We start from the raw sequence: 13,430 nt of genomic DNA, 5'->3' as shown, positions 1-13,430 counted from the left end.
GGGGTGTCTCCTGGTTTTTTGGAAATGGGCTGGATCCAGTTAGGGCTTTGTAGGGCCTGACCATTTGAGAGACTGGGCCAGTAATCCAGTGGTGGTAAATAGCTATTCAGCACATGTGGGAGGCCCCCCCCCCCCGTTTGAATTAGAATGTAAATTTTGCTCTGATGGTAGGTCTTTAAAACCGAATTTTTCTGATTAGGCCTGTCTGTATTCTGTTTACCTCATAGGTATTTTGTAAAGGTAAATCACAGGGCAAAAACATCTTTTTCCTTTTAAAGGAAATAAAAGTTGCCTTCCTCCCATCGGGATCCCCTACAACCTACGGGGTTGGAACGCACTCTTTCAGGTCACAGCCATTCAAGAAAGAAAATGAAGATGAGCAAAGCAGACCACTTCTTGGGGAGGGGGTGAAGGTTTATGAGGCAGAAAGCAGGTTGGGCAGGGTGGGAAGGATGAAAAGTTGAAAATAAGCCCTTGAGTTGGGTTGTGTCTGCCTCCTGGCTCTGCAGAAGCCTGACCCTCTTACCTTTCCTCTGCACAGGTTTTAGGGTTCCCTGAGTTCCTAGGGAGCTCCCACCCCTGGGCACAGTGTGTGTCCTACCCCAGTAGTCACCTGGCAGGTAGAAATGCCTGGAAGGTATCTCTCCTTTGGGGAAAGAAATTGAGAAGCTCTTGCTAATGGCGCCCTTGATACAACTAAATAGCAACTCTCTCAGTTCATTACTCATTAGCCCCAGGCAGGGACACCGCAGATTGGCTAATTGTAATAGCCAGACCATTAAAGGGAATAGCATTAATGGAGGAGAAAGCTAGTAAAGTGCCCAACTTGCTCACTTTGTTGTGCCCAGGATTTAAGCTGCTGGTAATTGAAGCACTTGTTTGTTCGGGTTAGAGGCCCTCCATCAGCAGGCTGATCCAAAATTTAGGTGCATATTTGGGTACATTCAGCAGCAAGACAAGTCTTCCCCAGGTAGGAGGTCCACCTGCTGGCTCTGGGAAAGGCGCAGTACCCTGCTGAGACCTGCTCTTCACCTGCCAGTACGAGGACTCCAGCCTTCCTGGAGTAGCTGAGATGTCTGCTCCTGGGAGCTCAGCGGATCTCTGTGCAGAGCAAGGCGATGCTCTGCATCTCGGCAGGGGTCAGAGTGTGGTCACTGTGAGCAGGGCCGTGCATTCATTTTCCCACTCTGCTGGAAAGCCGTGACCTTGCCACCATCAGCCCCGTGGCCAAACAAGCAATGCCTCTTTCCTGCAGGTCCTCCCTGCTTGAGGTTCTGCTTACTATTCATGTCAGAAATATTTAAGAAATTCAGGGGGAAGAAATTTCATTCCTGCTCAGGGTTGAGAAGGATCTTAATTAAAATGTTTTAAAATTAGAACAAGAAAGAAACCTATTTGCGTGTTTGGCTTTGGAACTTGTTCTTCCAGGGGTTGCTCCCAGTTCTAGAAATGAGTGCTTTTTCTAATTCTAGTCAGTTGAATCCTAGGATTCTGGGAGGGGGCTCCAGGGACTCACTGATGGAAGGGGGATCATGACGTCCGTGTTGTCTGGATCTGTCCCACCCACGCTGTAATTAATAAGCTTTAACTTGCCAGGAGATAGACCATCTTAGAGAAGCACTGTCTTACCGTTGGAAGTAAAACTCTTAGAATTGAAGTAGCCCCTGAAGATTCAACCTGAGCCCCGTTCCTGCCTCAGCTTCAATCGACTCTGGGGTTCCACATGTATTTGGAGGCTCTTGCTGTCAGAAATACCTTTGTTCTAGTATATGGAGTTGCACACCGGCCCTCCATATTCTAGAAGCAAGGGAAGCCTGGCTCTTCCTCATACTAATGCTGCCATCGTCCAGATATGGGTGAGGGAATTTCTTGCCCTCCCCTCCCCCTCCCTCGCAGACCATATAAATCTGTGTCAACACCCACCCGTCCTCAGATCCCTGTAGAAACCTCTTGGCCCATGGCCACGCTGCTTTCTGGAGGTGAACTCAGCTCCTCCTCCATGCAGAAGCCCACGAACTGCACGCCCCTAGTAAGTGCTGACAGGGCCTCCTCCTCCCTGCTCTGTGTGTGTCCCCTTGTGTTCGGATTTGCTGCTCTTGGGTAGATGGGAGGGAGTTGAGTAAGGACAGTGTTGCTGTTGCTGCTAGTGTTAAAAAAAGTGGTAGGGAAAAAAGGAACATAGATGGTCTGAAAGGAGCTGTCTGTGTCAGGTGAACTTCTTGAGGGCAGGCCTCTATAAATGCTCAGCCCCACTGTTGGTTAATATGTGCCTGAGGTGAAGGCTAGTGGCTCCCTCGCTGAGCTCGCTGGGCCTGGAGAACCTCTTTCCTACAGTATAGCTCGTCCCCTTGTGCAAAACACATACATCCCCCAGTCCTGCTCCTCAGAGGAGCAACAGGCTTACAGAAGGAGTCCCCCTGCTTAGGTGTCTCTGTTGAGGGATACTAGGCAGGTCCACTGGAATTCTGTGTGGAGCGAGGGCACAGAGCAGTGAAACAGTCCAAAGTGCCACAGACGTCACAAGCTTGAGATGTCACAAGACGTCACAAGTTGAGATGTCACAAGTTGAGGACCATGTGACTTGATCATGTGACTTGAGTGACATTTCCTGTTCCTCTCCCGATATGGTTATACCTTCTCCCAAGCTGAGCTGGCCCCTGGAACAGATCGCTTCAGCCTCACCATTTTGAGGGCAACTTTCTTTGTGGAATAAAAAGAACAAGGCCTTCCTTGCAGGGTCTGTGTGAGTCTGCAAGGAAAAGTCCTTTGCTAAAAGCACGTACTAGATGCTTCCTTCACGCTAACCAGCTCCCATTGCAGGAACTTTGTTTTCCAAGGAAAATTGGGACCAATGTTTCAAGGAGCATATGTACGTGCTCTGGATGAGCTGCTGGGCAAAGTGCCCCAGTTTTCTTCCTGTTTTTCTTGCCACTCACCTCCAGGTCCTCAGAGCTGGCTGTCCCCACAGAAGTCCCAGGGGTCCTCTGTGGAACCACAGAGCATGGCAGCATGCAGAAGACTGAGCTAGGTTTGGTCAGGGCTTGACTCCCTTGGTGTCTGGGAGTGCTGTGTGCTTTTGTCTCCTCAGCCTTCACTACTGGGGCCATCCTGGGAATTCTAGAACTTGAGCGTGCAGAATCAGGAATGCCTTGCAGACACTGGGTGAATGCTGAGACATTTCCTGGCACTCACAGAGTAAAGCAGCCACGCACTTATACTACAGAGCTCACTGTGAGGCCTCTGCTAATGCTTCTTTCCATTCACCCCACTTTGCAGAGTTAACAATTCTGGGGAACAAGAAAGACTTACATGCTTTGATAGACACAAAACACTGCCTTCTGATTTCAGGGTGGGATAGATCAGGACGGTGAGGAAAGGACTGTCTATTACAGTTCTAAATAGGCAGGAAGGAACTTTTGTGTATTTAGGTCCTGGACCAACTTTCTCACATGGTCAAAGCAAACTTCCTGCACCGGTGAAACTGGTGTAGGAAGATCTCCACATCAGCAACAGCATGGCTTATGGGGTGCAGGAGTGCAGAATGGGTGTCTGGGAAGTGGAAAGAGGAAGTCTGGAGGGCTGTCACCCATCCTGACTTTGCAGGGTACTCCCATGGTCTTCCCAGAAATGACCGTGTGCTAAGAGCCAAAGACCAATTGGTTGTAAAAAATGTAGACTCAGTGGGCCCTCCCTGGTGGTGCAGTGGGTTAAAACGCAGCACTATGAAGTTGCCTACAGCCACTGCAGCACATCACGAGTTCAATCCTCAGCCAGGGAAGTGACCCACATGGCTCAGCAGACCTCTCCTGACCCGCCTGCAGCTCCCCTCAGCAGTGCTCTTTGTCAATCTGCCTGTTCTGTTCCCTACTCTTCTCTGATGAATCCTCTCATCCCTTGCACCTCTGGCCCATACCCCAGTTCTTATGTGCATAAATAAATAAATAAATAGATAGATAAATAAATAAAAATCTAAAGACTCAGCACCCAGAGGATGTTTCCTTCAGGAGAGGAGGAAAGTCTACTGAGACCTTGAGTTTAGATATTTTCTGGAATCTCTTTGGGATGGAAAGATAGCATCACAGCCTCACTGCTGTGGTGGATCTGGGGTTTGATGGATCTGGCTTTCAACTTCAAGATTCATAACTAACTAGCATAGATCCTAAGGTGTAGCCAGATCCTAAGTATACTCCAGGCCCTAAGTTATACTGCTCTCATTCCAGAAGTTACCCCACGTCTGAAGCTATACTGCTTCCACCCAGACTCTAAGGTAAGCTGTCTCCTTCTGGAGCGGTGGTAAAAAGTGCTCTGTGACTATGTGTACAATGTGCATTTAGAACAGAAGACGGACCTTTGCTTCTTTCTCAAGTTCTTTTATCTCACAGAATTTCTGAGAATAAAATAGTGCATTTTGTTCAAATGAAAAAAAAATGACATTCAAGCGTGTATTCATTTAGGCTCTGTTTGCATCCAGGGTACCCAATCACTCAAACAACTTGCACGGCTCAGATTTCAGTTTTTGTTCAACTCTGGGCTAATAGGTAGTTTTCACTCGTGAATGGAGGCTAAAGCCACCACCTGAATTATTTTGCAGCCAGCAGAGGGTACTTAAATAAGTGTGTACTCAGACCTCAGTGTAGTCAATCTCAATACTAGCTCCCCATTGGAGGGACTTCCAGGGTACAATCTATAGACATCTATAGTAGAAGCATCAACTTTCCTGGAAGCCTGTGAAGTAACGAGGCTTCCCCACAATATTGGATATCAACAATGTGACCTCTTGTAGTTCTCCTGGGTTCCATATTGTCTGGGCTGCTGGTTTCCAGTGTGTGATGGGAACACGTGATCCTTTTTCAGCACATGAGGATACCTGTGGTATTTTTCCACAGTTTCCCAGGTCACCCCTCTTGTTCCCACTTTTCCTCCTCCTCAGGGTTTCTTAGAAACCACATTGGGGCCATCCTGACATAATGGGTCAGGGCTACTTCTAGAAAAAGACCCCAACACAAGGACCTCTCAGCTCTGCAGAAGAGCAGTCATCAAAATGAACCTGTAAGCCTCCCTCTTTGCAAATGCAACCAAGCTTTCTGTTTTTCTTAATTCCACAAATGCTTTATCTTTATTTCCAGAGGGTTAATATTTAATTAGCAACAGACACGAACCCTCTCAACCTTTCAGTCTTTTCAAAGAGTTTCTGGTGTAAAAACAAATGTGTAGCTACACTAAGGGAATTCCTGGGATGGATGGGGTCTCTGTACTGGAGAACCTGGAAAAGGAACCACTTTGGGGAATAAGAATCTTCATTTTTTGACTCTACTGGGAAGAGAAATACCAGAATGTTTGCATTTGTTTTACATGATAGCCACAGGTTCCTAAGCATACAGGTTAAAAATAGGCTTAGATGGGGGTCCTCTTCATCTCCCCCCCCCCACCCTGCATCTTGCTGGGGGAATAGAAGAGGGAAGGTAACTTATTTTGGTTTCTGTAGTTGTGCTTGTTGTGGCATAGTCTATTTAAATCTGAAAGAGAGAGAGAGAGCACTTTCTATAATGCTTAGTAAAATCTACACATCTTTCCAGAACTATTTTTAGCTTTGTTTTCTCTTTTCAGAGCTTAATGCCCCTCCTCCCTCTCTACCGTAATACAATTGCCCTTAGAAATAGGACTGCTTCCCTTTTATTCAGCCATTTGGTCTGACAGGTTGTATCTGCAAGTTTAAGGTCAGCATGCTTTATTTTTTCAGCATCTAAAGAATGTAGCTCCGTCATGGTATTTTCAGTCACTTCATTGACCTCCACTGGCAGTTGATGCCCCTACAACACCTGAATGCATTAATATCACTGTCTGGAGCATTTTAATTTAATTAGAGCTGTGGTTATAATCCTCTTGAGAAAATCATTATCCCCTCTGTAACGTAAAATAAAACACCTCTGGTTTGCATCCCACTGACATTTTGCTTTAGAGGTGAGGGAGTTGTGAGGAGGTACTTGCTTGTCTTACTGGAGTGGGACCAGAGAAGGGTTTTGAGAATAACAGTCTCCTTTATTGAAGACTTTGGATGCCAGTCTCCTTAAGCCTCTCTGTGTCACTGTCGCCATCTGACGTCTCAGGATTGATTTGTTTTTTTCTAATCGCTGATGGTCTGCCGATTGGCCACTATGGATGTTAAGTGCGTGGATGTAGTGAAGGATTAAAAACTGAGGATCGAGTGAGTCATAGACGCAAGGTGATCAGGCTGTGGCACGGGAATCCCAGGTGCATGCTTCATTGTCTTTGGGATGGAGCCTACAAAGTAGGCAGTGGCCTCTCTGGGGCCTCTGCGTGGTCTGCTGGTTGCTGACCCCAGGGGGGTGCACGTGTATAATGGGCGCAGCAAATTGCACAAGGTTCGGGCAGCGGAGTCTGCTTTCCCTCCTCTTGGCCAAGATGTCCTTTTAATGTTACAGACAAGTCTCTCTGCATTGGCTCTTTTTCTTTTTTTAATATTTATGCTTACAGAACTGGGGTACAGGCCAGAGGTGCAGGGTGGTGAGAGGATTCACCAGAGACAGAGTGGGGAGCAGAATAGTCAGATTGTCGAAGTACACTGCTGAGGGGAGCAGCGGGTGGATCAGGAGAGGTCTGCTGCGCCATGTGGGTCTCCTCTAGGGTGGGGATTGAACTCATGCGGAAGTGGCTTTAGCTTCTTAGTACTGTGCTTTAACTCGCTGCACCACCAGGGAGGGCCTGCATTGGCTCTTTTAAAAAACTCTTCTTTCAGGGGTCACTGTCTGGGCAACCATTATGAATAACATCACAATGAACCTACTGGTGCATACTACTTTCAAATTTATATTTTCATGTTCTTTAGATTAACACCCAGCAGTAGAATTGCTGGATCATATAATAAGTCTATTTTTAACCTCCCACCCTCACACAACATACACATACACAGTGGAATACATATCGGCTGTGTAAAAAGAAAGATGAAATCTGGCCATTTGTGATAATATGGATGGGCCTTGAGGGCCTTATTTATGCTCAAATAAGGCAGCAGTGGTGGCTGACTGGATGATGCGGAGGCTGATTAGCCCGGAAGAACAGGTAGTGGCCGCTGACTGGATGATGCGGAGGGTGATTAGCCCTAGGCAGTGGGCATAGTGTGGTGTCAGCATTTGAAGAGGTGTGAAACTATACTCAGTGTTGAAGCCAATGCTACCTCAATAAAAGTGAGAAATGAGTGAATAAGTGAACCGGTAAATGGTGCTCCTTCAACAAGCTTCTCTGTGTTACATGCTGAACCTCAGCTGAGTGAAACCCTCATTGGGCATTAGAGGGTTGGAGGCCACCAGCCCTCACTCTCTGGCCTGCCTTTAGTGGGTCTCATCATGCAGGAATGCAGCTGTCTTTCAGAATCGTCTCACTTGGGGGACAAGTCAAGCCCCAGGGCAAGACCCAAGTGTGTGTGGATTCCAGTAGCAGCGAGGACAGGAGCATGGGCTGGACTCGTTATCCTGCGTTATCCCAGAATAGAATATACTCCAATATTTCTAGAATATAGGAGGAAAAATCTGCTTTCAGGGCTGGTTTGTCTCAGCTTGTCTTGGATGGAGTCAGTGAGACTGGGCTGAGGTGGCCTTTCATGCACATGGACTGGCACTAGATTCCTTTTGTCCTGGCTTTCAATGGAAGGCAAACCCACCTCCTTTCTTGCACACATGCTATTCATTGGACGCTCTTTGACTACAGAACACTTTCTTCACCACCAGTTTCACTTCCACAAAACCCCTGACAACACAGAAAGCTATTTTTGGGAGTAAAGCTAACGGTAGATATCTAGACATACAACTGGATACGGGTTGTGTGAGTGTTGAAGCATATGAAGGATTCCTTCAATAAGAAAAGCAACTTCTAAAATGCTTAAAAAGTCTGATGCAGCCACTGCAGCATCAGTTCGATGCCTGGCCAGGAAGTTGGTCCACATGGCATGGCAGACCTCTCCTGACCCATCTGCTGCTCCCCTCAGCAGTGTATTTCAGTCCACCTGCCTGTTCTGCTCCCCACTCTGTCACTACCTGCCCCCGCCCCCACCACACCTTTGGCCTATACCCCAGTTCTGTATGCATAGATAAATAAATCTTAAAAAAAAAAATGCTTAAAAAGCCCATTTCACTTTGAAACCCCCCAAGTAGATTTTGCATGTTTCCTATATATGTATTTATGTCTTTGCCTCTTCACTCAATGCCAAAAATAACTCATCCTTAAGTTATAGTTGCTCAAAATACGTATGATGTTCAGTAAAGTTCAAGAAAAGTGGGTCAAAGGGTTTACCTCTGGGTGACCTTTTGCAGGACACCTTGGTGGATAAAACATGAAATCTAGGATGTTGCATTTGCCCTTCTTTAGGGCATTTGGAATGTGTGTTTAGACATGTTTAGAGATATTCTAAATGCCCTAATTGCTGGTAGAGGATGCCTTGGGGCTGGAATAGTGATTCCACTTGGAAATTACAAAATTATGTATATATGCACTTAAAATCGAAATTTCCTACCACAACCAACAAACTTCTAAGCTCTAAGTAGAAGAGAAGCTTTCATTTGATTATAGGGTCAGGGGAGTCTCCTGGTACATTTGATGAAATATAAAATGTTTAGAGAACTATATTTTCAAGACCTAGTAAAAAAATATGTGTAAAACACATATTTTAATATGTGTTTTTTTTTTTTTTTGCTCCTGATTGCCGTTTTCATAATGGCATCTGCCTGATCTACCTACCCTCCACCCCAACTTATTCAACTTATTTTTGGCTTTTGCGTACCCCACTTTACTTTGCCCAGTTAAACCACAGAACGGAACGGAAGTCATATTCATGTATGGACTCACAAGTCAAAATAGTTGGTGTGTAGGTCTGAGAAGCAAATTGCATGACTGTTTTAGCTGAAACGCATGGTGGTTTTGTTACCATTTTTTGCCATGTTTTACCTTAAAGCTAATAATAATCCTTCCTGCCTACCCATTTGTTTTACTTGATCTAACAAATACCACCTGTTTCAATTTAAAGTGCATCAGTGAAGTAAGTTTCATAGTCAAACAGGACTTTGCTTTAATGCAGAGGATACTTTGAGATCTTTTAGAATATTCCAGAAGGAAGGTAAAGAGACATTCTGAGATGGAAAATGAAAGGACAAAGAAATACCTGTTAATGTTTGCAAATAATTCCCTGCTGTGAAGGAAAAAAATAAACATATTTTGGGTGGTGCTTATTATATTATGAAACAGACAACAGAAAGCTGTTGCTTGTGGATTAGCTAATTAAATCTAAAATTTACTGGCCATCACTTTGTGCTCCCCTCTCATTGGACGGAGTATAGAATCATACTTTGATTAGAAACTGGGGATGTTGCCAAAGAAGGGGAGATGTGGTTTTAATGTATTGGGGGTGTTAATCATGTGATTTGGAAAGTAGCTTTTGAGAGAGTCTAAAGCTATTCTCTTGGACTTACTGGATTGCCTTTCTCCCTGCCTCTTTTTTTACTTGCACAAACCACTTAACACGAAGGCGGGAGAGGGAGACCTGTTGACTGGAATCCAAAGGAAAAGCCCATTTTAAACAGCATAGGAGTCTTTTTATAAGCCCCAAATGTTAGCGACCTGAAAGATGAGGGGAACAGGATGTGTAGAGAGAGGCCAGCTGACTTGCCATAGCTTCAGCCTCGGGACCCTTTTTCCCCCCCACCTCGTGTAAATTTCACTCCTCCAGTTCCAAGTTTTCACCGTCTTTCTCCCCTCTCCCTACTCTTCTGTTTAACAGCAGGAACGAATTTCATATACACCCCCGGAGAGCCCGGTGCCAGGTTACGCCTCATCGACCCCACTTCATGTTCCAGTGCCCCGAGCACTCAGGATGGAGGAAGACTCGATCCGCCTGCCCGCACACCTGCGTGAGTGTTCGCGCCTGCGTAGGGGACAGGCAGACTGTCGGAAGGACAGATGGATGGACAGGAGGGTCAGGATGACGGATGGAGGGAGCAGAGGGCAGAGGCTTCAACCTGGAGATTCTGGGTTTGTTTTCATGCAGTTTCTGGAAGCTCTGGGATCTTTTGTCCGTCCTCTCGCCCCTCCGTCCCAAAGTGGCTTTGAAGGGCTTGCGACACCCGCCCTTTGCTTCTCCCATGTATTCACTTTGTCTCTGACTATGACGTGTACCCCCCCAGATCTGGAAATGTGTGATATACATCAAGAACATGCAAGCTCCTGGATGAGAAAAGGGAAATTTGGGGGACAGCTTGTCTTCCGACATCTCTATAGCTTCCCTTGACCATTTCCTTAGCTCATAAATTGCGCTCGGTGTCTGAGTGGGGCCCTCGCCGTTTGGCCGTTCAGCTGCGCGCTCTTCCTCTTGTCCCTCTCTCCTCCTGCCGAGGCCTCCTTGCCGGCCGCCGCTGCCCTGCCATTTAAGGTCATCCTAGACCGCGACTCTCCAACTCCTCCTTGCCTCTCTTGCTTCTCCCAGCTTGCTTTGCTGTGCAGTCCTGTCAGTGTGTGGTACCCCCACCTTCCTCTCCCAAGGCCTTCCTCTCCCCAGCGCCCCTGCCTGGATCCTCAATGCCACCTGGCAGAGCTTTGGGGGCGCCACCCTGGGTCCAGTCTCCAAAGCCGCCAACACCTGTCATGTCTTCAGTGTTTTTTTTGTGTGGCCACCCAACCCAGATGATAAAACGTGATGGAGGTGGCCAGGGGGAATGAATCACCTGCTTCTCGCACTGATCGCAGGCATCCAAGAAAATGCCAGGTTGTCTGGCTTAAAAATTATCATGAGGGCACGAATCCAGGTTATGGAGGACACTGGCCTTTCCCCAGCTGATTTCTAGTAACTTCCATGGTGTGGCCATCCGTGGTGCTGGCCATCTCTGTCTGCGTGATGATGCTCCCTAGGTTATTCTCTCTTGTTCACTCCTCCTTGGCAGGCAGAGGTTGGTTGCTGAAAGGGGAGGTCCTGAGGAGACAGAGGGTGCAGGCTTGCTTATCTCGCGGAGGACCAGAGAGCTGTGTCACTGGGAAGTACTGGGGGGAGCCTGGCTAGGTTAGCCTTTCTCTGAGGATGGTTGCTGAGATTTTTGCAGGGAGTTGGGGGCCTGAGATTCCCTCCTCTCCTGCCTCTTGCTGTGCCCATCAGTGTTTCAGTCCTGTGCATTGTGGGTTGCACTTCTGCTTCTCCTGACCAAAGAGTAGAGACTTCACACTGCCATTCTCTCCCCAGGGAACTTGTGGGAAAAGTAAAAGCTCCAGGGTCTTGGCTCTGGGCAGTGCTGTCCTCAGTAAACTGGAGCAGGCAGAGCTGGCAAAGGAACCACAGCCAGGTAACAGCAGAAGCTGTACTGTGACCTTTGTGTTCACTGCAGGGTGGAACATACTCATGCCCAGAGGCACAGCACCTCTGCTTCTAAAAGCTCGTTTATGTAGTCATCCAACAGTCACTGACTGCCCGCATCCTTCTGGATGCCAGCGATGAGCAAGACCAACTACTTACCTGCCTGTGTGAAGCCTGAGCCCAAAACAGGGTGGAAAAAAAATGACAGAGATTTGCCTCAAACAGGCTGAGGCTTCTTTTCATAGATTTTGATACTTCAGCTTTGAGACACACCCCAATGAAGGCCCTAACTCCTGGTTTGCCTCTGGAGGCATTTATATGATTCACTCTTGTTATCATAGAAGCGCCTTCCCATAAAAAGTCATCATGGTAAAACAAACTAACTGGCAGTCAGGGGACCAGGAAGCTTAACTAGTTCTGCTGTTCAGCTGGTGCGTCTCGTGACATTACTCAGTTGTCTTGCTGAGATTGGATAAGAGAATGGCTAATGACTCTTAACTTCAGAATCTTCTGGTCTTACCTGAGGCGTTATCCTCCCTGCTCGGAATGCTCTTCCACACCAGCACTTTAATGCTTTTTTGAGTAGAGAGTTTCCTCATTGAGCTGCTGCTGTGCTGCCTCCCACTGTTAGCCAGGCGAGTGCCTAGCACACAGTCGTAATAGTTAATATTTATTGTGGGATCGCCCGGGACCAGGCACGGTGTGAAGCCCTTTGTGTAAATTACTTAGTTTTTCACAGCAATACTTTTTTTTCCTTGATTTTAAAATACTAGTTTATTTTTATATTATTGTGTGCCTTTTCCCATTTCAGTTGTAATCCCTGTGGGCTGCCCATCACCAAATCACCCGTGTGCCATCACCATAGTCCTGTGCACTCCTCCCACCCCCCACCCCCCATTTTTTGTTTCTATTCCCCACTCCACCCCCAAAAATTGTCTCTGGTATATAGTTGTTCATTATTATTATTATTTTCCCCCTGGTCCTTTATGTGCCTGCTGTGAGTGAAACCATCCAGTATTTTTCCCCCCTCTTTCTGACTTATTTCACTAAGCATGAGCCCTTCTAGCTCCATCTAAGTTGCTGCAAAAGGCATGAGTTTATCTTTTTGATTGCTGAATAATATTCCACTGCCACAGCAATGCTTTATAAAGTATCTTTATCTATGCCACATATGAGGAACCCAGAGCTTAGCAAATTTAAGTGACTCCCCAATAGTGAGTAAGAGAGTCAGGATTCAGACAGTTCTGGCTCTTGTCTAATACACCACTTTGTGAATGGATATAGTATTTTCTGGATGGATGGGCGGGTGGGTGTTTTCAGGTGTCAACACTTAGCCATAGCTGGAATTTGTTCTACCTGGTCAATCAATGGTTGAATAAATTTGTATGTCTCTTTTGCAAAGAGAAGAGGATGGAGAGAGGAGGGAGGGAGAGATATACAGGTAGTTGGATGGATGGATGGATGGATGGATGGATGGATGGATGGGTGAGTGAATGGATGGACGGATGAGAGGGTGGCTGGGCAAATCCCCACATAAGTAACTACTAGGTTTAGAACTGTAGCACATTATTGCCAACAGTAGGCAATCATCAGTTGTTAGTTTATGGACACAGGTTGGGGTCAGGGTTTGTCCGATTGCTACTCCGGCATCTGACCTTGGTCCTTGGAGACCTCCAGTAACCTGCATGAGCCCTGTGGTGACATTTGGGTTCCAGCATCTGGGATAGATCCTCTGGTAGTGGTGCTTCCCAGGCTCTCGCTCTGTGCCCTCCACTGGGACTTTCCGCAGAAGGCCAAGCTGCCCTCCTTCCTCTCCTGTTCCAGGACTCAGCCGCCCTTCCTGCTGTTTGGGAAACAGCCCACGTAGCCCCAGGACAGGCGAGGCTGTGCCGCACACTGGAAGATGAGTCCCAGCTGGGTTTGCAAACCTAAAAGAAAATAAATACTCTGACCAGGGAATTGGGTTATTGCTGTTTTAAACTGGGATTCCAGACAATTCCCGGTGGAATGCTGATGGAAAGTACGGGGAAGAATCTGAAGCCAAGACAGCAGTGGGACATTTATGGTATTGCTGGGTTGGAAG

The 13,430-nt window shown here is 46.9% G+C and overlaps 1 protein-coding gene across 1 annotated transcript in view; it reads left to right on the top strand.

The window, feature by feature from the left end:
- ETV6 (ets variant 6) overlaps positions 1 to 13,430 on the top strand; it is a 224,176-nt gene that overhangs the window by 81,437 nt on the left and 129,309 nt on the right. Inside the window, exon 2 of the mRNA XM_004693274.2 lies at positions 9,788 to 9,917. Coding sequence (XP_004693331.1) covers positions 9,788 to 9,917 — 130 coding nt within the window. The remainder of the gene's footprint in view (positions 1 to 9,787; positions 9,918 to 13,430) is intronic.

This window comes from Condylura cristata, unplaced genomic scaffold, assembly GCF_000260355.1.
Source record: "Condylura cristata isolate star-nosed mole 26May11 unplaced genomic scaffold, ConCri1.0 scaffold00036, whole genome shotgun sequence".
NCBI lineage: Eukaryota > Metazoa > Chordata > Mammalia > Eulipotyphla > Talpidae > Condylura > Condylura cristata.
This window is presented reverse-complemented; position numbering and strand designations above follow the sequence as displayed.